This window comes from Calonectris borealis, chromosome 24, assembly GCF_964195595.1.
Source record: "Calonectris borealis chromosome 24, bCalBor7.hap1.2, whole genome shotgun sequence".
Lineage (NCBI taxonomy): Eukaryota > Metazoa > Chordata > Aves > Procellariiformes > Procellariidae > Calonectris > Calonectris borealis.
The window spans coordinates 8,050,598-8,074,635 of NC_134335.1; the positions used below are offsets into that span (position 1 = coordinate 8,050,598).

The 24,038-nt window shown below is 59.5% G+C and overlaps 3 protein-coding genes across 3 annotated transcripts; 2 read left to right on the plus strand and 1 right to left on the minus strand.

The window, feature by feature from the left end:
* The first annotated feature begins 40 nt into the window (after nt 1-40).
* SPA17 (sperm autoantigenic protein 17) lies at nt 41-3,380 on the plus strand. The gene is made up of 4 exons (XM_075173120.1): nt 41-209; nt 1,115-1,185; nt 1,323-1,385; nt 2,466-3,380. The coding sequence occupies exons 1-4, from the start codon at nt 56-58 to the stop codon at nt 2,592-2,594; spliced, it is 417 nt and encodes a 138-aa protein (XP_075029221.1). The 5' UTR covers nt 41-55; the 3' UTR covers nt 2,595-3,380.
* A 1,456-nt stretch (nt 3,381-4,836) lies between these two features.
* On the plus strand, nt 4,837-11,724 carry NRGN (neurogranin). Its single transcript, XM_075173121.1, has 3 exons — nt 4,837-5,270; nt 7,602-7,808; nt 10,494-11,724. Exons 1-2 carry the CDS (start codon nt 5,256-5,258, stop codon nt 7,806-7,808), a joined length of 222 nt encoding a protein of 73 aa, XP_075029222.1. The 5' UTR covers nt 4,837-5,255; the 3' UTR covers nt 10,494-11,724.
* Nucleotides 11,718-23,942, minus strand: ESAM (endothelial cell adhesion molecule). The gene is made up of 7 exons (XM_075173119.1): nt 23,871-23,942; nt 17,683-17,840; nt 13,405-13,618; nt 13,172-13,327; nt 12,857-12,979; nt 12,602-12,740; nt 11,718-12,201 (listed from the first exon to the last, which is right to left on the minus strand). The coding sequence occupies exons 1-7, from the start codon at nt 23,914-23,916 to the stop codon at nt 11,850-11,852; spliced, it is 1,188 nt and encodes a 395-aa protein (XP_075029220.1). The 5' UTR covers nt 23,917-23,942; the 3' UTR covers nt 11,718-11,849.
* Nucleotides 23,943-24,038: the final 96 nt, after the last annotated feature.

Here is a 24,038-nt window from a genome sequence, read left to right on the forward strand (position 1 = left end):
GCGAGTCGCGACTAACCCCGGTTGTGCCGCTGCAGGGGTCCCGGGAGAGGCGGCCATGTCCATCCCTTCCTCCAGCACTACCCTGCGGCTGCCCGACGGCTTCCAAAACCTGCTGGAGGGGCTGGCACTGGAGGTGCTGCGGGCGCAGCCCACGGACACGGTGGCCTTTGCTGCTCAGCACTTCCAAACGCTGCTGGAGCAGAGAGAGGGTGAGTGGCCCGGCCCAGCAGCACCCCTCCCTGCACCTCCATCCCCTGCCCCACGCTGCATTGCCTGCCCATCCTGCGTGGCATCACGCCTGCTGTGTGTGCCCATCACCCAGGGCGTCAGGCCTGCCCATGTGCCCATCACCCAGTGCATCAGGCCTGCCCATGTGTCGACTGACCGGAGTGTCAAGCCTGCCCCATGTGCCCATCACTCATGGCATCATGCCTGCCCCATGTGCCCATCGCCCATGGCATCAGGCCTGCCCCGTGTGCTCATCGCCCAGGGTGTCAGGCCATACCCTTGTGCCCCATGTGCCCATAGCTCAGGGCACACCTGCCCATCACTCAGGGCGTCACACCTGCCTATGTGCCCATCACCCAGGGCATCAGGCCTGCCCCGTATGCCCATCGCCCATGGTGTCACGGCTGCCCCGTGTGCCCATCACCCATGGCTTCAGGCCTTCCCCTTGTGCCCATCCTGTGTGGCATCATGTCTGCACTGTGTGCCTGTTGCCCAGGGCACCACTCCTATCCTGTGTGCCCATCGCCCATGGTGTCACGGCTGCCCCATGTGCCCATCACCCATGGCTTCAGGCCTTCCCCTTGTGCCTATCCTGCGTGGCATCATGTCTGCACTGTGTGCCTGTTGCCCAGGGCATCACTCCTATCCTGTGTGCCCATCGCCCATGGTGTCGTGCCTGCCCCATGTGCCCATCGCCCATGGCGTCGTGCCTTCCCCACGTGCCCATCGCTCAGGACACCGCACCTGCCCCTTGCGCCCATCCTAGGGGACTTTGCGCCTCGCCCAACCCTTGAGCCATCAGCCTTGCCCTGCGTGCCCATCCCCGGGGTGTCAGGCCTGCCCCGCGTGCCCATCCCACGTGGCATCAAGCCTCCTCCTTCCCCAGACAGCTCAGCTGACCCAGCAGTGTGGGGAGCCCGGCTGGAGGACGAGCCTCTCACCCAGCCCCCTTTCCAGGTAAGCTGCCCTCCCTGCCCACCCCTCTGGAGAATTTGGGGTGCCCGGGGCGAAGGGCTGGGACCCCGCACCCACCCTGGCCCCGCTGCCCTTGTCCCACACCACCTAAATTTTAGGTTTTCCTGCTTTTCCTCCAGGAGCCGGAGGAGGACGAGGAGAAGGAGGACAAGGAGAAGGAAGAGGACAAGGCAGGGGAGCAGGTAGGCAGCGTTGCATCCACAAACGCAGTACCTGCACCCAAAACAAGGCTATTTGAACCCAAAACAGCACCCATCAATCACACCGTGATTCCTCTCCAGAAATCCTCACCGTGATGCAGCAGAGAGGAGGAAACCCACGGCCGAAGGGGAGCGTGCCCCCCCCCCCATCACCCTCTTTAAAAGGGACACCTCCCCGGGGACCCGACCCGAGCGCTCGCCCCAAATCCCCCATTTGGCAACATCCGAACCCAAAACGAGGTGCCACGACTCAAAAAAACCCCCTTAATTTCCCCACCAGGCTCCTGCCCTTCTCTCGGGGGCGGGCGATCATCTCCCATCCCACCCCTGCGGCGCTTTTTTAATGAGAATTTTTATTAATGAGGTCCCCGCCGTTATTAACGACTCTCACCTGAGATTTCTCCCCTAAAAAAACCCGGGTTTAGGAGCTGGGCTGAGCTCGAAATGATATTTTAAGGCTCTATATTTAGGCCCCTGCATCCCTGGAGGTTGTCAAAAATTTAATAGCGTCCCCGCGTGAAGGAGGGATGTGACATTGCTCCTCTTCTACCCCCCCCCCCAAGAGCTGCGATGCCTTCCCAGCATTTTGGGGAGCGCAGGAGGGTCCCCCCATCCCATTCCAACCCGTGAAATTCAGGTTTTCCCATCCAAATCCCAACCTGCGCTGAAAAAAAAAGGGATGATGGGATTCGTGTCAAAATCGGCTGCTTTTTTTTTTTTGGGGGGGGGGTCTGAAGCCCGCCACCCATGCTCACCCCGATTTCGTCCTCCCCTTCCTGTTTTTCCCCGGGGGGAGCCGGCCATATGCGGCGTGCGGCGCTCGCCCACGGTGGCACGGGGCACGGCGGCGGCTCCCCTGGGAAAAACAGGAAGGAGGGATGGGGAAAAAATAGTTGGCGGGGACCCCACGCCGGGGCCGATGCCAACCGGTTACGCCTTGACCCCCCCCCCTCCCCGGCACCGCCTCGCCGGCTGCCGGCTCCCGCTTAGGCAGCCGGCAACGCTGCCCGCCCAGGGCACCTTTCCAAGCATCAAATTCCCCCCTTTTTTTTTTTTTTAAAGGATTTTTTAACACCTCGGTGCCACCATCTCAAACCACGACGGCGGGATGTTTCCAGCGGGTCTTGCCAGCCGTGCTGCCCGTCACCCCCTTTCCAAAATATGAGTTATTTTATCAGGATTCGAATTTAGGAGATGTCGGAGCGCTTGGAAAAGCATCACCCCAAAATTCCTTCTCCCCGTTGCGCCCCGGGGATGGGTTGTTTTCTCGGATGAAGGGGTTCGGGAAGGAAAAACGCAGAGCCTGGAACGGGCTCAAAAACCGCCGTTAATGATTAGAGATGTTCTGGCATTTCGCGTCCCTCCTCCGCAGCCGCAGCCTGCGGGAGACGCCGGCGCTCGGCGGCTCTGCCAGGAGCAGGGGGCCGTGGCCGGAGCGGATTTGGGGCTGCAAAAACGGGGTGTCATCCACTCTTGCATTGAAACTGCACCCAAACCCCCTATTTTTGTGCATTTTGGGGTGTTTCTTGGTACCAGGATGAACCTTGCAGCATTTTACATCCTAGTTTTGGGACTGATTTTCCCAGATCCTTGATGCACGAGTCACCCCAAAAACCCTTTCCCCAAAACCACCCCGTCTTCCCAACAGGCAGCAATGGATCTGGAGGGTCTAAAAAAAAAAACGAGGAAAGGGATCGTTTTCCCATCTATAAATCCCGGTGGAGCGGCCGAAGCTGGAAGCGGAGCAGGGTTTTCTGGAGCAGAGCTATTTTTGCCCCCCCCCCCGCTGTGCTGGTGGGAAGAGGTGGCGGTGGAAAAGCGGCTCCGGCGAGGAGAGCCGGGTGCCGACGGCTGGCAGGGGGGATCGAGGGGTGCTCGGGGAGCACCCATCTCCCCAGGTGCGAGGTTGGGGTGCTTGGGTGCTGCTTGGGGGGGGGTGGTTGACCCCCATCAGCCAGTGAAGCGTGGGTGAAGCGGTCGAAGGGGGTAGCAGGGGTGGGGTGCACCCACCTCGTGGCTGGGATGGGAGGGGGAGCAGGGTGGTCCGGGTGCCCTGGGGAGCTGGGGGTGTCGGGATGCCACCATCCGCACCCCATCTGGAGTGGCCTCCGGGACAGGGATGGGGATGGGAACAGGGATGGTGATAGGGACAGGAACAGGGCTGATGAGAGGGACAGGGATGGGGACAGGGACCAGGGTGACGATGGGGATGGTGACAGGGACGGGGATGGGGATGAAGATGATGATGGGGTTGAGGTTGGGGATGGGGATGAGCATGGGGACAGGGATAGGGACAGAGATGGTGGGGATGGGGATGATGAAGGGGATGGGGGTGGGGACAAGGACGGGGATGGGGATCATGATGGGGATGATGATGAAGATGGGGACACAGGGAAGGGGATGATGATGGGGATGGGGATGATGGTAGGGATGGGGATGGAGGTGATGGGGATGAGGACAGGGATGGAGCTAGTGACAGGGCTGGTGGCAGCAGTGGGGATGGTGACAGTGCCAGGAACGGGGACGGTGATATCAGTGGGACAGGGGTGCTAATGGTGACGGTGAGGATGATGCCGGTGATGGCAAAGAGGAAGGTCGGTGCCACCCGACCCCTGAGCAGGACGCAGCCCCGTGAGCAAGCCCGGTCGGGGAGAGCCGGTGAGGCCCGACTGTGCCGGCAGGCCGGGGGGTGCCGGTGCCCGGCTGCGGGGGCCACGCCGCATTTTGGGGGCCGGCCGGAGCCGGCATCGGTGTGCGGAGCCCACGGGCGACTTATGTGGTTGCTTAGCAACTCCCAAACCCGGATTAGAGGCGAGCGAGGCGGGCGATGCGGGGGGCTGCGGGCTGCAGCCCCCTGCATCACCCTGGGGGTTCCCCCTCTTTCCTGGGGTCCCCCCGTCTCGCCCCGCCAGCCCTGGCACCTTGGCATGGTCCGAGGGTGAAAGCGGTGTCTGCAGATAGCACTGAGGGCTGGAAAAATGGCTGAGTTTGCAGGTCTGGCTGGAAAACACCCCAAATTTGGGGGATCTGATGCTCCTGCGAGCAGGGAAGGGACCCCCAAACCCCAAAAGCAGAGCCCCCTCCTCCGTGTGGAGCCTGCGTTTGGGCACATCGCCCCTGGGCTTCGGCGGATGCTCGGTGGGACATGGTGTCCCTGCATCCCCACCCTTCCTCGCCATCCTCATCCTCGCCGTCCTCATCCTCGCCGTCCTCATCCTCGCCATCCTCATCCTCGCCATCCTCATCCTCACCCTCCTTCGGGACCAAGCCCTAAGTAGGTCGTGAAGGTTTTGCCCCCCCGTGCAAACAAACCCGGGGAGAGGCAAAACCCCCCTCCAGCATCGCTGCGGGCCAAGCACCCCCCCAAAAATAACCCATCACCCCCAATTGCCACGGCTTCGTCCCCCTCCCTGTCCCCCCCCCCCAAAAAAAATAGCTGAAAATTTCGGCACGGCCCTCTTAAACCTTCCACGCCGAGGGCAAGACCCGAAAGCGCCGTTAAATATTTGCTCGCATCCTCCGCGTGTCATTTTATTATTACACGAAACTCCGCCGCGAGCTGCCGGCTCCTTTAAGCGTTAGGAGGGAGTTGGAGGCTGCGAAATAAAATTGGAGGAGGGTAAAAAAAAAAAAAAAGGCAAAAAAAAAAAAAAAAGAAACACCCCCCACCCCCCCCCAACCCCTTCTAAAAGCCTGGCAGGGGTGTAGGGCTGATAGGCTCGCCCGGAGGAAAGCGCATTACGTAGGCAAGCGGCTCCGCTCAACTTGCCACCTGCGCCGGGAGAGCCGCCGGGGAAGCGAGACCCTGCCGGAGCCCCTCGCCCATCGCTGGCCACCCACCCGTCCTCCGCCATGGACTGCTGCAACGTAGGTCCCCCCCGTTTTTCCCCCCCAGCATTGCGCTTTTCTGTATTTAATTTATTATTATTATTATTGGCCCCCCCCCCCACCCGCTCCCTCCTCACCCCGGAGCGGGGTACGGGGGCGGCGGAGGGGGATTTGGGGTGGGGGGAGGTATTTGCGGGGGGGGGGGTGATGCTGCGATGGGTGCTGCACCCAAGAGCTCAAACAACTCCGCGTTCCCCCCCCGCCCCGACTCAGCGCTGCTGCAAACCCCCAGGCCCATAGCCTCCCCCCCCCCCAAAACCCCCTTCCTCCCATTTCGCACCAGTTCAGGATCCGTCCCACCGGGACCGGTAGCCACCCGGCACCACGGCCAGCATCCCGGTCAGGAAAGTCCCCCCCGTCCCCAAATCCAGCGGCCAGACAGGGGGTTCTGCTTCCCCCCCGCCCCCCAAATAACTCTCCGGGCGGGATCGGGAGTTACTTATGGATAAAGGGATAAACTGGGGCGAGCAGGGGGCTGCACCCCTCCATCCTCACCCGAGGGTGAGCACCCCTCGCCGCCCGGCTGCCAGCCGGCTCGGGGAGCTGATCCGGCAGAAAACCACATCCTTTTTCCCCATTTTCTCCCTTTCCCCTCCTTTTTTCCCCCCTTTTCCCCCCCTTTTTCCCTTTTTTCCCTTCTGCTCATCCGGCAGCACGGAGAGAAACCCCCTCCTGGGCACATCCAGAGAGGCAAAGCCCACCCTGGATATAGGATTTCTCCCCCCTGGATATAGGATTTCTCTCCTGGATATAGGATTTTCCCCCCCATATGTAGGATTTCTCCCTCTGAATATAGGATTTCTCCCCTGCATATAGGATTTCTCCCCCTGGATGTAGTTTCCCCCCCTGGATATAGGATTTCTCCCCCGGATACAGGTTTTCACCCCCTGCATATAGGATTTCTCCCCCCGGATAAAGGATTTCTCCCCTGGAAATAGGTTTTCACCCCCTGGATATAGGATTTCTCCCCTGAATATAGGATTTCTCCCATGGATATAGGATTTCTCCTCTGGATATAAGATATGACCCCCCCGGTATATAGGTTTTCTCCCCTGAATATAGGATTTCTCCCCTATATATAGGTTTTCCCCACCTGTATATAGGATTTCTCCCCTGAATATAGGATTTCTTTCCTAGATATAAGATTTCTTCCCCCTGAGAATAGGATTTCTCCCCGGGATATATGTTTCCTCCGCTGGATATAGGATTTCCTCCCCCATATATAGGATTTCTCCCCTGAATATAGGATTTCTCTCCTGGCTATAGGATTTCCTCCCCCCAGATATAGGATTTCTCCCCTGGCTATAGGATTTCCAGCCCTGGCTATAACATTTCCACCCTGGACATATCATTTCCACCTCGGACCTGTCACTTAAGCCGCTGCCGCTCTTTCGCTCCCTTCACCTTTCGCGACGGGAAAAACAACCCGAGCAACTTTGCGGAGCCGTGGCACGCTCCGAGGGGAAAAGCATCCCCTCCCCCCCAAAATCTGCAGCTTCCAAATAACCCCCCCCCAAAAAAAAACCTCATTTCAAGCGCTGCCGGGGCGATGCAAAGGATGCATCTGCACCGCTGCCGACACCGCAGCATCCAACGCCGGCTCGCTCCCATCTCCTTTGGTTTTCCCGTGGGTTTTTCCCACCTAGACCTCGGCGCCGGCTCCAACCGCTCCGGTGGGATGCGGCAGGAGGGGAGTGATTTATCTTGGGGGGGGGGGCTCCCCCCCTCCGCCTCCGACATCACTCCCTTCCCAAATTTCCCGGTGTTTTTGGCCAAAGCCCTGAGCAGGGATGCAGGAGGATGCAACAGGCTGCGAGGGAAGGGGAAACTGAGGCACGGCCAGCTCGGCTTGCGCAACATGACCCCCCTCCTGTGCCAAAAATCCCCCCCGCCCCCCAAAACCCACCCTCTGCTCCCATGGGTGCTCCTCTCCCTCTATCACAACCCTCGGGGAAGCAGGATCTGGCCCCAGTGGGGGCTGGCTGGCTTCTTGCAGCCGGGTGGTCCGGGGTGGGGATTTAGGGACGAGCAGGGGGTGAAGCATCTCCCCCCGCTGCGCCTTCGGTTGCAAATCCCCCGGGACACCTGCGAGGGACCCTGATTTTTAGCAAAAAGAACCCTAATTTTTAGCAAAGAACCTGCATTTTTAGCAAAGGACCCTCATTTTTAGCGAAGGACCCTCATTTTTAGCACAGGACCCTCATTTTTAACACGGGGCCTAATTTAGGACCTTATTTAACGGATTAAATTGGCACGGGGATGCCCGTTTTGGGGTGCCGTCGGCCGTAACCCTCTGGTTGCCGCCGACAGGAGGGAGCCTGCACGAAGCTGGACGAGGACATCCTGGACATCCCCTTGGACGATCCCGACGCCAACGCGGCGGCCGCCAAGATCCAGGCTAGTTTCCGCGGCCATATGACCCGCAAGAAGATCAAAGGGGGGGAGATCGATCGGAAAACCAAGGACGCCGAGTGCGCCAACAGCACCCGCGGCGGCGACCTCCGCAACGGCGACTAGGTACCCCCCCCCCCCCCCCAAAAAAAAACTCCCTTAACCGCCCTTCCCCCTGCCAAAATCGGGTCGTTTTTACGAGGACGCTGCTCCGAGCATCCTTCCCCGCGCCGATTCGGGTTGGAGAAGGGATTTTTTTTCTTCCCAGGAGAAAGCACGCGGGCAGGCAGCAGGCAGGCAGCCCCTGCCTGCCCTAATTTTGGGAGCGCGCCGTAGTAGTTAGCATGGGAAGGCGAAGCCCTAGATTTGAATCGAATTTCTCCCTTAGCAACACCACCCCGAACGCCTCGCCTCAGCACATGCTATTTTTAAAAGCCTGTGTCACAGTCTCCTGGCAGGAAAAGGTAAATTTAAAAAGCGCCCACGGTGCCGAGGCCGCGTGGCATCGCCACCGGGAGGTGGTTGTGCCGTGCCCCGCGCCGTGCCGTGCCGGCACGGTGAGCGGGGAACGGCCGCGGCTACGGGGAGGTTGGTTTGGGGTTAGCGGCGGGGAGGTCTCGCTGCCGGCCACGTGTGTGCGGCTGGGCTGGTGGGGATGCAACTGGGATGCAGCTGGGATGCAGCGGGGATGTGGTGGGGATGCAGGGGGGGGATATGATGGGGGTGCAATAGGGATGCAGTGAGGACGCAGCGGGGATTCAGTGGGAATGCAAGGGGGATGAACTGAGGGTGCGATGGGGATGCAGCGGGGATGAACTGAGGATGAAGTGAGGATGCAATGGGGATTCAGTGAGGATGCAGTGGGGATGCAACAGGGATTCAGTGAGGATGCAGTGGGGATGCAAGGGGGATGAACTGAGGATGCAGTGGGGATGCAATGGGGATTCAGTGAGGATGCAGTGGGGATGCAAGAGGGATGAACTGAGGATGCAGTGGGGATACAGTGGGGATGCAATGGGGATGAACTGAGGATGCAGTGGGGATGCAATGGGGAGGAACTGAGGATGCAATGGGGATTCAGTGAGGATGCAGTGGGAATGCAGTGGGGATGCAACGGGGATGAACTGAGGATGCAGTGGGAATGCAGTGGGGTTGCAACGGGGATGAACTGGGGATGCAATGGGGATTCAGTGAGGATGCAGTGGGAATGCAGTGGGGATGCAACGGGGATGAACTGAGGATGCAGTGGGGATGCAATGGGGATGAACTGAGGATGCAGTGGGGATACAGTGAGGATGCAGTGGGGATGCAACAGGGATTCAGTGAAGATGTAGTGGGGATGAACCGAGGATGAAGTGAGGATGCAATGGGGATTCATTAAGGATGCAGTGGGAATGCAGTGGGGATGCAACGGGGATTCAGTGAAGATGCAGTGGGGATGAACTGAGGATGAAGTGAGGATGCAATAGGGATGCAGTGGGGACATAGTGGGAATGCAGTGAGGGTGCACTGGGGATGCAATGGAGACGCAGTGGGGATGCAACAGGTCTGCAGCAGGGATTCAGTGGGGATACAGTGGCGTTGCAGTGGGGATGCAATTGGGACGCAGTGGGGATTCAGTGAGGGTGCCGTGGGGATGCAATGGGGAAGCAGCTGCCAATTGCAGTTGCTGCGAAGCTCGTTAGGGCTGCCTCGTTAGGTGGGCTGAGCAGGCTTGCACCCTGGGTATGGGCTCCAGCCCCAGGTGAGCTGGGTTCACCCCTGTACACCCCACTGGGGTCCTCTGCCCCGGGGGGCCAGGCTGGGTGTCCCCCCCCTTCCTGGGTGAGGGCAGGTTGCAGGCAGGACAAGGGTGCAGGAGCAGGGCACAGGCAAGGTGCAGGCAGGTTGTGGGCGGGCTGCAAGTAGGGCATGGGCAGGGTGCGGGCAGGGTGTGGGCAGGGCAGGGGAGGGGGAGGGCATGGAGAGGGCGCAAGCTGCAGGAGCAGGGCGTGGGCAGGGTGCAAAGAGGGCAGGGGCAGGGTGCGGGCAGGGTGTAGGCAGGGGTGCTGACAGGGAGGGGATGGGGCATGGAGAGGGTGCAGGATGCAGCAGGAGGGTGCAGGAGCAGGGCATGGACAGGGTGTGGGCAGGGTGCAGGCAGGGTGTGGGCAGAGTGCAGCAGCAGGATGCAGGAGCAGGGTGCAGGCAGAGTGCAGGAGCAAAGTGCAGGCAGGGTGCAGGTTGCAGCAGCAGCATGCAGGCAGGGTGCAGGCAGGGTGCAGTTGCAGCAGCAGGATGCAGGAGCAGGGTGCAGGCAGAGTGCAAGAGCAAAGTGCAGGCAGGGCGCAGGTTGCAGCAGCAGGATGCAGCAGCGGGGCGCAGGCAGGGCGCAGGAGCAGGGTGCAGGCAGGGTGCAGGAGCAGGGTGCAGGTTGCAGCAGCAGGAGCAGGGCACAGGCAGGCTGCAGGCAGGGCGCAGGTTGCAGCAGCAGGATGCAGGAGCGGGGCGCAGGCAGGGCGCAGGTTGCAGCAGCAGGATGCAGGAGCGGGGCGCAGGCAGGGTGCAGGCAGGGCGCAGGTTGTAGCAGCAGGATGCAGGAGCGGGGCGCAGGCAGGGTGCAGGCAGGGCGCAGGTTGCAGCAGCAGGATGCAGGAGCGGGGCGCAGGCAGGGTGCAGGCAGGGCGCAGGTTGCAGCAGCAGGATGCAGGAGCGGGGCGCAGGCAGGGTGCAGGCAGGGCGCAGGTTGCAGCAGCAGGATGCAGCAGCGGGGCGCAGGCAGGGCGCAGGCAGGCGCAGGCCCAGGGCTGACCGCTCTCCCCTTGCTTGCAGGGGCCGCCAGGCGCTCGCCGGACCCCCCTCGCCGCCGAGCCCCCGCCGACCGCCGAGGCCCAGGAGCCCCCGCTTCGCCCCGCCGCCCCCCGCATGCGCCCCCCGGGGTCCCCCCGCAGCCGGGCCCTGCCCCCGCCCCCGGCTGCCCCCCCCCGCCCCGGCCCCCCCGCGCCCCAATAAACGTCCCTGCCAGAGGCCCGGCCTGTCCTTGGCGCCTTTCGATGTCACCCGGCGGAGCGGTGAGGTCACAGCGGTGCGGAGGTGGGACGGTCACAGGGTGAGTGATGCCCAGCAGTGATGTCACACACGCATGTGTGATGTCACTGGCAGGTGCGCGATGGCTGGTGTGACCGTACAGGCGTGGGTGACATCACTGCAGGGCGTGCGATGGCTGGCATGACATCACGCAAGCGTGCGTGGCATGGCGTCACGGCGCTCGTGGGTGGGAGGGAGCTCGTGTGATGCTCTGCAGCCATGAGTTGGGTGGTGTGACATCATACGGGTGTGTGTGACGTCACTGCTAGACGGGATCACGGGTGTCACGTCACACAGGCATGTGTCATATCACTGCTGGCTGTGAGATGGCAAGTGTGACATCACGCAGACGCACATGACATCACTGACGGACATGTGACACCCAGCGTGATGTCACAGAGGCACGAGTCGGACACTGTGACGCCACACACTCATTGTGACATCATACCGCCTGACTCAGGACGTGGCAGGGTGTGACATCACGGTGATGGACAACCGATGGGTCTCGGGTGTGTGACAACACACGCATGCCCTGATGCCACGCTGAGGACCCTGGCCGGTGCGATGTGACATCACCCAGCCGCTATGACATCACGTAGCCGCTATGACATCACCCGGAGGGACGTGGGACCCACAACCCCCTCCCCCAAATCCCCACAAACTCACCCGAACCCACGGCGCCGGACAGCGCGGCCAGCTTTTAATCAGAAAACCCCTAAAAAAAGTGCGTCCCCCCCCCCGGCCCCGCCCCCCCCAGTCGCCCCCCGGCTTTTAATGCTCTTTTACGAAAAATCCCCCATTTCAACTGAGTTACATATATATATATATATAGGACCCCACTTCTGGGCGGGGCCGGGGTTATTTTGGGGTGTTATATTTACAGGGAGACTCGGCCCCCCCCCCCCCAAACCCAGGGAGCCCCCCCCCCAAACCCGGGGAGCCTCTCGCACCCATTAAACAACCCCACGACGAGTCCAGCTGCTCGAGGCGTCTTTTAAAAAGAAAGAGAAAAAACCTCAAAAAGGGAAAAAAACACCCCAGAAAAATGGGGGAGAGGGGAGTGCTGGATACGGGCACCCCTCTTTTTTGGGGGGGGGGAGCTCACACCAAGGAGCCGGCTCGGCTCTGCGCCGGCACCATGACGGGCACGGCGCCCGCCCGTGCCAAGCTGGAGGGGGGCAACGATGCCGGGGGCGCGGCTGGATCCTGGCGGCGCCGGGGGGCCCCGTTAACGGCGGGGGGGGAGAGATTGGGGGTGCGTCCCCCTCCCCGGGGGGGGGGTCCCCGGTAGCTGCCGGTGGCGGTGAGGATGGAGGCGGTGTCGGAGGGGGGTCTGGTCCCGTAGGGTTTCTCCCGGGTGCCGGCGATGGAGGACAAGGTGCTGGTTTTGGAGAGGGTGTCCGAAGCTGGGCTCCTCGCCCACGAGGGGGTTTTGGGGGCCACGGCGTCTTCCCTGCCGAGAGGGGACAGCGTCGGAGAGATCGGCATCGGGAAATCCCGCTATTCCCCTCCCCGGCATCCCCCCCTCCAAAGCAACGGGGCCCCCACGGTTGTGCAGAGCTCCCGGACCCCAAAACAGGCGGGCAAGAGGGAAAGGGGGGGAAACAGAGGTGGAAAATGCCCTTGTTAACTCTGAAACCTAATGATAGCTGGCCAGAGATGGAAATCTCCTCCTCTGCTCCTGTTAACTCCGAAACCCAATGATGACTGGCCAGAGATGGAAACCTCCTCCCCCCGCTGTTATCTCTGAAACCTAGTGATGACTGGCCAGAGATGGAAACCTCCTCCTCCCCCGTTAACCCTGAAACCTAGCGATGATGATTTGAACCTCCTCCACGGGAGGGGCACCTCACTTGATCTCATTGGCTGCCTCCTCCTGGCCATCACGTTTCTTCCTCCGGTAGCCGACGACCCGCCGGGCGAAGAAGATGACGGTGGCGAGGGCGCCCAGGGAGCCCAGCACGGCGCCGGCGATGACGGCTTTGGTGCTAGCTGCCGGAGAGAGACAGAGAGGCGGCGGGGGGCAGTTCGCCTCCCCCCTTATTCCCACGGGGACCTCGCGGGGACCGTGTCCCCCCCCCTCCCCGGCCCTGCGGACACGTACTCACTTGAGTGCACCTCCAGGACGACGCTGCACTCGGCCGAACCCGCTCGGTTTTCGGCCACGCAGACGTAGACGCCCGACATGTCCAGGGAGAGGTTGGTCAGCTTGAGGGTGCCCCTCACCCGGTCTGCGGGTGAGAAATTCGGGTGCTGCCCCATGGTCACCCCCCCCCCCCACAAACCTCCCACCTCCTCGTGCAGCGAGCGGGCAGAGTTAAGGAGCCGAAGCCGAAAGCATCCCCCAGCTGAAGCTTCCCGGGATTTTCCAGCCCCCCCCATCCCATTCCCCTGGTCCCCCAATTTCCCCGGTGCCACCTTACCCTGGGCGGGGGGGAAGAAGACCTGCAGGGTGGGGGCCGTGCGCTGCCACTGGTACGCGGGCGAGGGCTTCCCCTTCTTGGAGGAGCAGCTCAACGTCACGTTGGCTCCCACGACGGCGTTGCCGTGCAGCTGGCAGGCGGGGGCGGCCGGCGGCACTGCGGGCACCGACGTTAATCCCGAGGGACACCATGGGGGTGGTCGAAGGGAGCCGGGGTGAGTGGCGGAGCCTTACCCAGGACGGTGAGGTTGATGACGCCGACGTTCTTGCCCGTGCTGGTGACGTCGTCCACCACGTTGACGGTGCACATGTACTGGCCCGAGTCGCGCTCCCGCGTGGCGTTGATGAGCACCGAGATGTTGTGGGTGAGGACGGGGTACAGGAACCCCACGCGGGGCTTCAGCTCCGTCTCCTCCACCTTCACCACCCCGTCCAGGTAGGTTAAGATCTGCATGGGAGAAAATGCCCGCTCGGTCGCCTCCGAGGAAAGGAACCTCCCTCCCCCCCCCCCCCCAATTCCAAATTTTGGGGAGCAGCGGTTGCTGCATGAGCCCCCTCCATCCTCACCTGCCCTGAGCAGGGCAGCATGGGAACTGTGGGCATCTCCCCATCGTGGGTGCCATGAGCATCCCCCCATCATGGGCATCTCCCCACCGTGGGCACCACAGGTACCTCCCTGTCGTGGGTGACATGAGCAACTGCCCCATCATGAGCATCTTCCCATCGTGGGCACCTCCCCATCATGGGTATCTCCCCATCATGGGCACCATGGGCACCTCCCCATCATGGGCACCTCCCCATCGTGGGCACCATGAGCATCCCCCTATCATGGGCATCTCCCCATCATGGGCACCATGGGCACCTTCCCATCGTGGGCACCTCCCCATCATGGGCACCATGAGCATCCCCTCATCGTGGGCATCCCTGCATCATGGGTACCATGAGCACCTCCCCATTAGGGGCACCTCCCCATCGTGGGCACCATGAGCATCCCCCTATCATGGGCATCTCCCCATCATGGGTATCTCCCCATCATGGGCACCATGGGCACCTCCCCATCATGGGCACTCCCCATCGTGGGCACCATGAGCATCCCCCCATTGTGGGCATCCCTGCATCATGGGTACCATGAGCACCTTCCCAGCGTTGGCACCACGAGCACCTCCCCATCATGGGCACCTCCCCATCGTGGGCACCACGAGCATCCCCCCATTGTGGGCATCCCTGCATCATGGGTACCATGAGCACCTTCCCAGCGTTGGCACCACGAGCACCTCCCCATCATGGGCACCTCCCCATTGTGGGCACCACGAGCATCCCCCCATCGTGGGCATCCCTGCATCATGGGTACCATGAGCTCCTCCCCATTAGGGGCACCTCCCCATCGTGGGCACCATGAGCATCCCCCTATCATGGGCATCTCCCCATCATGGGTATCTCCCCATCATGGGCACCATGGGCACCTCCCCATCATGGGCACTCCCCATCGTGGGCACCAGGAGCATCCCCTCATCGTGGGCATCCCTGCATCATGGGTACCATGAGCACCTCCCCATTAGGGGCACCTCCTCATCGTGGGCACCATGAGCATCCCCCTATCATGGGCATCTCCCCATCATGGGCACCACGGGCACCTCCCCATCATGGGCACTCCCCATTGTGGGCACCAGGAGCATCCCCTCATCGTGGGCATCCCTGCATCATGGGTACCATGAGCACCTCCCCATTAGGGGCACCTCCCCATCGTGGGCACCATGAGCATCCCCCTATCATGAGCATCTCCCCATCATGGGTATCTCCCCATCATGGGCACCATGGGCACCTCCCCATCATGGGCACCTCCCCATTGTGGGCACCATGAGCATCCCCCCATCGTGGGCATCCCTGCATCATGGGTACCATGAGCACCTCCCCATTATGGGCACCTCCCCATCGTGGGCACCATGAGTATCCGCCTATCATGGGCATCTCCCCATCATGGGCATCTCCCCATCATGGGCACCATGGGCACCTTCCCATCGTGGGCACCTCCCCATTGTGGGCACCACGAGCATCCCCCCATCGTGGGCAACCCTGCATCATGGGTATCGTGAGCACCTTCACAGCGTTGGCACCACGAGCACCTCCCCATCATGGGCACCTCCCCATCGTGGGCACCATGAGCATCCCCCTATCATGGGCATCTCCCCATCATGGGCATCTCCCCATTGCGGGCACCATGGGCACCTCCCCATTACAGGCACCATGGAAATGCCATTGTGGGCATCTACCCATCATCATGAGCTCCCCCCCCCATTGTGGGCACCTCCACATTATGGGCACCACAATCGTCCCTCCACTGTGGGCATCTCCCCATCATGGGCACCATAAGCATCCTCCTACCAAGGGCATCTCCCCATCTTGGTTATCTCCCCATCGCGGCCACCACAAGCACCTCCCTATTGCAGGCACCGTGGGCATGGCCCCATTGCGGGCATCTCCCCATCGTGGGCACCATGGGCATCTTCCTATTGTGGGCACCTCCCCATTGCAGGCACAATGAGCACCTCCCCGTCATGGGCACATCCCGATCATGGGCACCTCCCGATCATGGGCACCACGATCATCCTCCCACCGCGGGCATCTCCCCATTGTGGACACCATAAGCACCTCCCTATCATGGGCATCTCCCCATCGTGGGCACCTCCCCATCGTGGGCACCACAAGCACCTCCCCATTGCAGGCACCACAGGCATGACCTCATTGTGGGCATTTACACACCACCATCACCATGAACTTCCCCCCCACCATGGGCACCTCCCCGTGGTAGGCACCTCCCCATGGTGGGCACCATGAGCTTCATCCCATCATGGCCACTGCCTCATCATGGGCATCTCCCCATCATGGGCACCTCCGCATCATGGGCACCACAAGCTTCACCCCATCATGGGCACCACTTCATCATGGACACCATGAGCTTCACCCCATCATGGGCACTTCCCCATGGTGGGCACCTCCCCATGGTGGGCACCATGAGCTTCATCCCATCATGGCCACTGCCTCATCATGGGCACCTCCCCATCATGGACACCCAGAGCTTCCCCCCATCATGGGCATCTCCCCATTGTGGGCACCATGAGGTTCCGCCCATCATGGGCACCACCCCGTGGTGGGCACCTCCCTATCGTGGGCACCACGAGCATCCCCCCACTGTGGCCATCTCCCCATCGTGGGCACCATGAGCATCCCCCCATCATGGTCACCTCCCCATTATGGGCACCACCCCATGGTGGGCACCTACTCATGGTGGGCACCATGAGGTTCACCCCATCATGGTCACCGCCTCATTATGGGCACCTCTCCATCATGGACACCATGAGCTTTCCCCCCATCATGGGCACCTCTCCATCATGGACACCATGAGCTTCACCCCATCGTGGGCACCGCCTCATCATGGACACCATGAGCTTCACCCCATGTTAGGCACCTCCCCATGGTGGGCACCGTGAGCTTCACCCCATTATGGTCACCTCCCCATCATGGGCACTACCCCATCATGGGCACCTCCTCACGGTGGGCACCTCCCCATCACGGACACCATGAGCGTCACCCCATCATGCGTACCGCCCCATTATGGACACCATAAGCATTCCCCCCATCATGGGCACATCTCCATCATGGACACCATGAGTTTCACGCTGTCATGGGCACCTCCCCATCATGGGCACCTCCCTATTGTGGGCACCACAAGCATCCCCCCACTGTGGGCATCTCCCCATCGTGGGCACCATGAGCATCCCCCCATCATGGTCACCTCCCCATCATGGGCACCACCCCGTGGTGGGCACCTACTCATGGTGGGCACCATGAGGTTCACCTCATAATGGCCACCACCTCATCATGGGCACCTCCCCATCACGGACACCATGAGCTTCACCCCATCATGGGCACCTCCCCATCACGGACGCCATGAGCTTCACCCCATCATGGGCACTGCCTCATCACGGACGCCATGAGCTTCACCCCATCATGGGCACCTCCCCATCATGGACACCATGAGCTTCACCCCATCATGGGCACCTCCCCATCATGGGCACCTCCCCATCATGGGCACCATGAGCTTCACCCCATCATGGGCACCTCCCCATCATGGACACCATGAGCTTCACCCCATCATGGGCACCTCCCCATCACGGACACCATGAGCTTCACCCCATCATGGGCACCTCCTCACCATGGACACCATGAGCTTCACCCCATCATGGGCACCTCCCCATCATGGACACCATGAGCTTCACCCCATCATGGGCACCTCCCCATCACAGACACCATGAGCTTCACCCCATCATGGGCACCTCCTCACCATGGACACCATGAGCTTCACCCCATCATGGGCACCTCCTCATCATGAACACCATGTGCTTGACCCCGTCATGGGCACCTCCCCATCATGGGCACCTCTCCATCACGGGCACCACAAGCACCCCCCCCACCATGGCCACCCTCCCACTTGGCCCCCTCCCCACCGCTCACCTGGAAGGGGTCGGCATCTTCCTTATCCAGCAGCCAGGTGACGTAGGGCTTCTTCTGGGAGCGGCTGGTGTACCAGGCGGGCAGCACCGCTTGCTGCCCCTCCACGGAGAAGACCGAGCCCGTCCCCACGTGCACCTCCAGCATGGCCGAGGAGACACCTGCCCACGGCCGGAGAGGGAAAAAACCGGGATGTGACTCAACCCCAGGTGCCGTTTTTCCATAAAAACCCACTGATTGTTGGAAAACCTCCCCGTTCCCAAGGGAAAACCCAACAATCCCGGGTTATCGCCAGGAGGTTGGGCCAGGAGGACGTTTCTCCTCCTTCCCCGCCGCAGGAAGGAATTTCTGGCTGCTCCGGAGGATGCAGGACAATGCGGTTCCCTCCCATCCCCGTTTCCCCCCCCCAAGATGGGAAAAACTCCGGCTGAAAATCCTCCCCCCCCCACCAGGGGAGCGCCGCCTCTCCCCAGCAGCCGGACACCCCCCTTTAGCTCAGTATTGGGGTACCCCTCACCCCCACCACGATGCTGCACCAGATCCTCCACCCCATGGGATTTATTTTTTTGGGGGGGGGACGACGACGACACCCATATGCACCCCACCCGCCCTCCCCATCATCCCAGCATCTCCCCTTTTTGCTGCCAGGGCTAAACTGGGATTATTCATGGATGGCCTCCCTTGACACCCCGCCATCCCATCCTATCCCATCCTATCCCATCCTATCCCATCCTATCCCATCCCATCCCATCCGAAATACCCCATCCCGCTGTCCCCTGCATCCCAGCATCCCCCCAAACCCCACTGGGAGGAGGCGTTGGGATACAGGCAGGTACCACGGACCGGAGAAGGATGCTCGGCTCCCGGGGGAAGATTATTCCCCGGCTTTGCCCGTTAAGGCTCAGCCAGAAAATTAATCGGCTCAGGCGAGGACGAGTTTATGCCGGGTTATTTTTTTTTTCCCGGGGGAACGCCACCGGAGACCCGCATCCCGGCGGCTCCATCCCTGCATCCCGCTCATCGATCCATGTCCCCGGCTGGCCCCGGTCCTGCCAGCGCCCCAGGGATGCTCCGGATTGGGATGCAGGGGGGAAAAGGATGATGCTATCCCTCGCTGCCACCTGGGATTTGGGGAAAAAAATCCCTGGTTTTGAAGGATTTAGGGAGCCGCCAACGGTGCCGCCCTCTTCCCTACGAACTCAGAGGTTTTAATCTGATTTTTCCAGGGTGGGAAGAGGAAAACAAGGCGCTGGGGGGGTATTTTTAGCCTCCTCTCCGCATCCGTTCACCCCCCCCTCCCGGCAAGGCATCGGCGCGGTTTCCGGACGGAGCCTTCCAGCTCCGGGCAGGAAACTCTGCTCCGGCCGATAAGTCTTCCCAGGAATTAAAAAAAAAAAAAAAAAAACCCCCAAAAAAAAAAATCAAATTTCCCTTCTCTGGTGAAAAACCGGCCCCGGTCTGGTGAGGATGCTTAAAAATAGCTCACCCGGCCTAAGAACATAAACCCTTAAGTCCGGGCGAGGGGGGAAAAATGCCGCCGGGTGATGGGGACGGCAGCGGGGAGCCTGCCCGCGAGTCATACGGTGGGCAAAATAATTGATATTATTATTATTATTATTATTAATTACCTTGAGACGTGGCGTAGAATAAAAGCTCTAGTATGGAAAAATAATGGTAATTGTAGTGTAATTCTTTGTGATGAGGAAGGTAATTGTATGAAATTTAGGTAGTATATAAGAAAATACGTGAGCTCTAATAATTATATTGTAATTTCTATAATAAAAGAGATAATAGATCATATCCATTCTATAATAACTATAAATGTAAGTATATTTTTATAAGAATAGTGATAATAGTAGGGATGTGATAGTGGTAATAGTGATCCTAATAATTATAATAATAGTAATAATAATGATGATAATAGTAATAATAATGATGATAACAGTGATGATAGGGACAATAATGATAATATTATAATAATAATGATGCTAATTATAATGATAATAATAACATAGTTCATTAATGATGCAGATGGCATCATTAAATGACGTCACGGCTCCTCAACCTCCGAGCATCCCCAACAGCCGGGAAAATCCAGGTTTTTTCAGCCCGGCTCTTCCATCATTATAAATACAATTGTATTAAATTTAGATAATCTAGAAGAAAATATGTGATATATAATCATTAGATTGTAATTTCTATAATAAAAGAGATAATATGTAATATACAGTATATAATAATTATGCGTATAATTATATTTTATAAGAATAATGATATTATTTATAATAATGATGATAGTAGTAATGATTATGATGATGATGATAATAATAATAATAATAATAAAGTTCATTAATTATGCAGATGGCAGCTCCTAAACCCCCGAGCATCCCCAACAGCCGGGAAAATCCATTTTTTCCCAGCCTGGCTCCTCCATCAGTATCTTTTGTGGGGCAATAAAAGGGTGATGGGCCAAAGGGCGCTGTTGGTCCCCGGGGAAATCCAGGCTCCGGAGGGAGAAAAGATGCTCCGGCACCGGCCGGGGGTTTCCCGTCACACCCCTGGGCATGAAAACAGCCCCACGTGTCCCAACCGCGGCAAACCCACCAGCGCCCGCCGCAGACCTGGCTCCCTGTGCCCTCACTGGAGCGCGTTAACTCTGAAACCTAATGATGACTAGTGTTCTGCAGCTGCAGCTTTGCTCCGTCATCCTTAAAGGATAGGAGATCGCGGCTCCATCACCTCCCATCACCCAGCACGTCGGGGAGAGGCGGATGGATCCAGATCTGGAGGATGCTCGCTTCCTAAAAATCCCCTTTTTCTTGCAAAATTCACCCAAAATTCCTCATCTCGGACAAATTTGACCCTAAAAAGGGCTGGGAGAGCTGGGGCTTGAGCTGCGGGCACGGGACCGAACCCTTTGGCATCAGCTCCAGCTTTAGCCACCTCGCCGCTTCAAATCCTCTAATGCTTTAACCAGATCGAAAAAATTAAGCTGCTCCCGACGCTCATACACATATCGGCGGCGGGGGCGGACCTCGGGACCTCCCAGCTGCTATTTGGGCTGAAAAACCTTGATTTTTATCCAGTCGCCCCGAGCTAAGCACCTGCCCGGGTGTTTTCCCTCCGCTCCAGCCCATCTGCCGGGATTTTTTCCCTATGGAAAAAATGCCTTTAAATTTACTTTTAAAAATATCCTTAATTTTTTTCCCCGTGGAAAAAACCATCTTTAGTTTTACCTTTAAAAATACTCTTAAATTTTTTCCCCATAGGGAAAAATACCTTTAAATTTACTTTTAAAAATACCTTTCAATTTTTTTCCGTATGGAAAAAACACCTTTAAATCTACATTTTAAAATCCCTTTAAATTTTTTCCCTATGGAAAAAAACCCTTTAATTTTACCTTTTGAAATACCCTTAAATTTTTTTCCCTATGGAAAAAACACCTTTAAATTTACTGCTAAAAATACCTTTCAATTTTTTCCCTGTGGAAAAAATACCTTTAAATTTACTTTGAAAAATACCTTTCAATTTTTTTCCCTATGGAAAAAAAAAATACCTTTAAATCCCCGCACGTGTACAGCAACCTCAACGTTAAACCCCGCACCTATATTGAACACCCCATCCTTGTCTAAAATCGCATCATTTCATCCCAAAAAAGCTGCTTCCCGGCTCAAGGTTCAGCCTGAACCTCCCCCAAAAAAGCATCCCCCCCCCCAAAACCCCACCCGACCCTATAAGCTATTAACCGTATGGGGAATTAAAGGCTGGAGGCGGCTGGGGTTTGATGATCCCGCCCGATAGGATTAAGGCACTGGAGTCATGTGAAACCCAGACCCAAATTAAATCCCAAGAGCCCAAGTTTGGGATTTAAAATACACAGCGGGAATCTGGCCGGAAAAAACCAACCCCTAAAAACCTCGGAAAAAGGTCAAGGAGCATCTCGGCGATGCGACGCAGCCACCCGGCTTTTTTTTCTTTTTTATTATTATTTTTGGGGGATTTTTTTTTTTTTTCTTCCCTTAACTCCGACTATTTATAAACGGGCAGATAGGAGATGCCGGGCTGTGGAGCGGCGTCCGTTGGGAAAATCCACGGCGGCTTTTCTCACGACCCCGGAGACGGGGGGGGGGGCAGAAAGCGCCGTATCCTCCGGAGAGGCCAAATTTGGGAAAAAAAAATTAAATAAAATAATTAACAATAATACGTGACTTTGCTATAGATAGAAACGCGCTTTAACCCCTGATGTAGGAGAAGGAGGCGGCGATGGGATGGCGATGGGATTGGGAATGGGGATTGGGGATGGGGATTGGGATTGGGACTGGGGACTGGGATTGGGGATGGGGACTGGGATTGGGGACTGGGGATTCCAAGCATCCCCCCTCGTTTTGCTTTTCCCCATCATGATTCCGTATGGATCCCATAGGGTGGGGACGGGACGTTTGAAAGCAAACTTAAAGGAAAAACATCCATTTTGGGCTCAAAAGCGTCTTTTTGCTGCGTTTTTGTGCTCTTGGTCCCTATAGCATCACATCCCAGGACTCGGGCATGACTTTTTTGGGGGGAACCATCACGACCCCGTGCAAATTAACGCTGTCGGGATGCAGCGAAAGAGCATCCTGGTGGGATTTAAGGATGAAGCGACCCCGTGCCTCATCCCAACACCTTTCAACTAACTTTTATCACGGAAAAATAAAACTCAAGAAGCAAAACCCAGCGGCTCCCGGGAGCGGGGACCCCCACCCAGCGTCCCGTCGGGGAGGAAACGCCGCTGCCATTGTTTTTGGGGCCGTTTCCTTTCCCCAAAGGCCTCTCCTTCGCCAGGAACGCCAAGGGACGTTTCCCTTTGGAGCAACCGTGGCGTTTGAAAAAAAAAAAAACACTCAAATATGGTTGGAAATTAGGGGGGGAGGGAGGGGAAAACCCCATAGACAGGGAGGGGTTGAGACCCGTCACCCCAAAACCAGCTGGGGTGGCCTTAAAGCACCGGTGAACAAGGGAAGCGGCAGGTTTTTATCATGGGGAAAAGAAAAAAAATTGATTTTTTTTTTTCCGCCCGACGCCATGCAGGGAGGTGAATTATCGGCTCCGACACATCGGGGTCCCCGGGGTCGTCCCCCCCCGCAGGGTGGCTTTTGGTTTGGGGGTGCTGGAAGGTGCCGTCCAGCAGCTCCAGAGAGCAAAGTGGACCCAGATTTTCCCCTCTCAGGGCACCCCAAAGAAGGGACGGGGGGGGGGGATTGGGCCCCCCTCAGCACCCACCTGCCTGCTGGGGTGGAGGGATTTGGGGCACAGAGAGGGGCCGGTGGGTGCTGTGACCCCCCCGGTACCCCTGGGTTCTGCCCAGTGTCCCCCTAAACCTCCCCAGGGTCCTGCCCGGTGGTCCCCGACTCCCGTGCGTCTTGCTGGATGCCCCCCGACTGCTCCGCGCCCTGCCCGGTGACCCCCCCGGTACCCCCGCATCCTGCCCGGTGACCCCCCAGCTCCTCCACGCCCTGCACGGTGCGTCCTGGTACTCCTGCGCCTTGCTGGGTGCCCCCCCCGGGTACCCCCGTGTCCTGCCCCGTACCCCCCCGGTACCCCCGGGTCCTGCCCCGTGCCCCTCCCGGTACCCCCGGGTCCTGCCCGGTGACCCCCCAGCTCCTCCACGCCCTGCACGGTGTGTCCCGGTTCCCCTGCGCCTTGCTGAGTGCCCCCCCCGGTACTCCCGTGTCCTGCCCGGTGCCCCCCCGGTACCCCCAGGTCGTGCCCAGTGCCCCTCCCGGTACCCCTGGGTTCTGCCCGGTGCCCCTCCCGGTACCCCTGGGTCCTGCCCGGTGCCCCCCCGGCTGCCCCGTGTCCTGCCCGGTACCCCCATGTCCCGCCCGGTACCCCCGGGTCCCGCCCGCTGCGCTCCGGTTGCCGTGCGCCTTGTCCGGTACCCCCCCCGGTACCGCTGGGTCCTGCCCGGTGCCCCCCTCAACTTCCCCGGGTCCTGCCCGGTGCGCTCCGGTACCCCCGTGTCCTGCCCGATGCCCCCCCCGGTACCCCCGTGTCCTGCCCGGTACCCGCCCCGTACCCCACGCCCTGCCCGGTGCCCCCCCCGGTTCCCGCGCATCCCGCCCGCTGCCCCCGCAGTTCCCCAGCGCCCTGCCCGCTGCGCGCCGGGGCTCCCCCCGGTGCCCCCCCGCTCCCCCCGGTGCCGCGGGGCTCACCCAGCAGCGCAGCCAGCGCCAGCGCGGCCCGCGGCAGCGCGCCCATGGCCGGAGCCGCCGCCGCAGCAGGTGCCGGGGCCGCGCCTCGGGGGGGGGGGGGAGAACCAGGGGGGGGGCCGCCCCGCAGGTGGGGGCGGGGCCTCCGCGAGGGCGGGGCGTCGTGAAGGG

Coding starts and splice junctions, on each gene's coding strand:
- ESAM (XM_075173119.1), bottom strand. CDS start 23,916: ATGGGCGCGCTGCCGCGGGCCGCGCTGGCGCTGGCTGCGCTGCTGG. Junction 17,841..23,870: donor GGCGCTGGCTGCGCTGCTGG/GTGAGCCCCGCG, acceptor GGCCGTGGGCAG/GTGTCTCCTCGGCCATGCTG. Junction 12,980..13,171: donor CTTCTTCCCCCCCGCCCAGG/GTAAGGTGGCAC, acceptor TCTCACCCGCAG/ACCGGGTGAGGGGCACCCTC.
- SPA17 (XM_075173120.1), top strand. CDS start 56: ATGTCCATCCCTTCCTCCAGCACTACCCTGCGGCTGCCCGACGGCTTC. Junction 210..1,114: donor GCTGCTGGAGCAGAGAGAGG/GTGAGTGGCCCG, acceptor CTCCTTCCCCAG/ACAGCTCAGCTGACCCAGCA. Junction 1,386..2,465: donor AGGACAAGGCAGGGGAGCAG/GTAGGCAGCGTT, acceptor TTTTTTTTAAAG/GATTTTTTAACACCTCGGTG.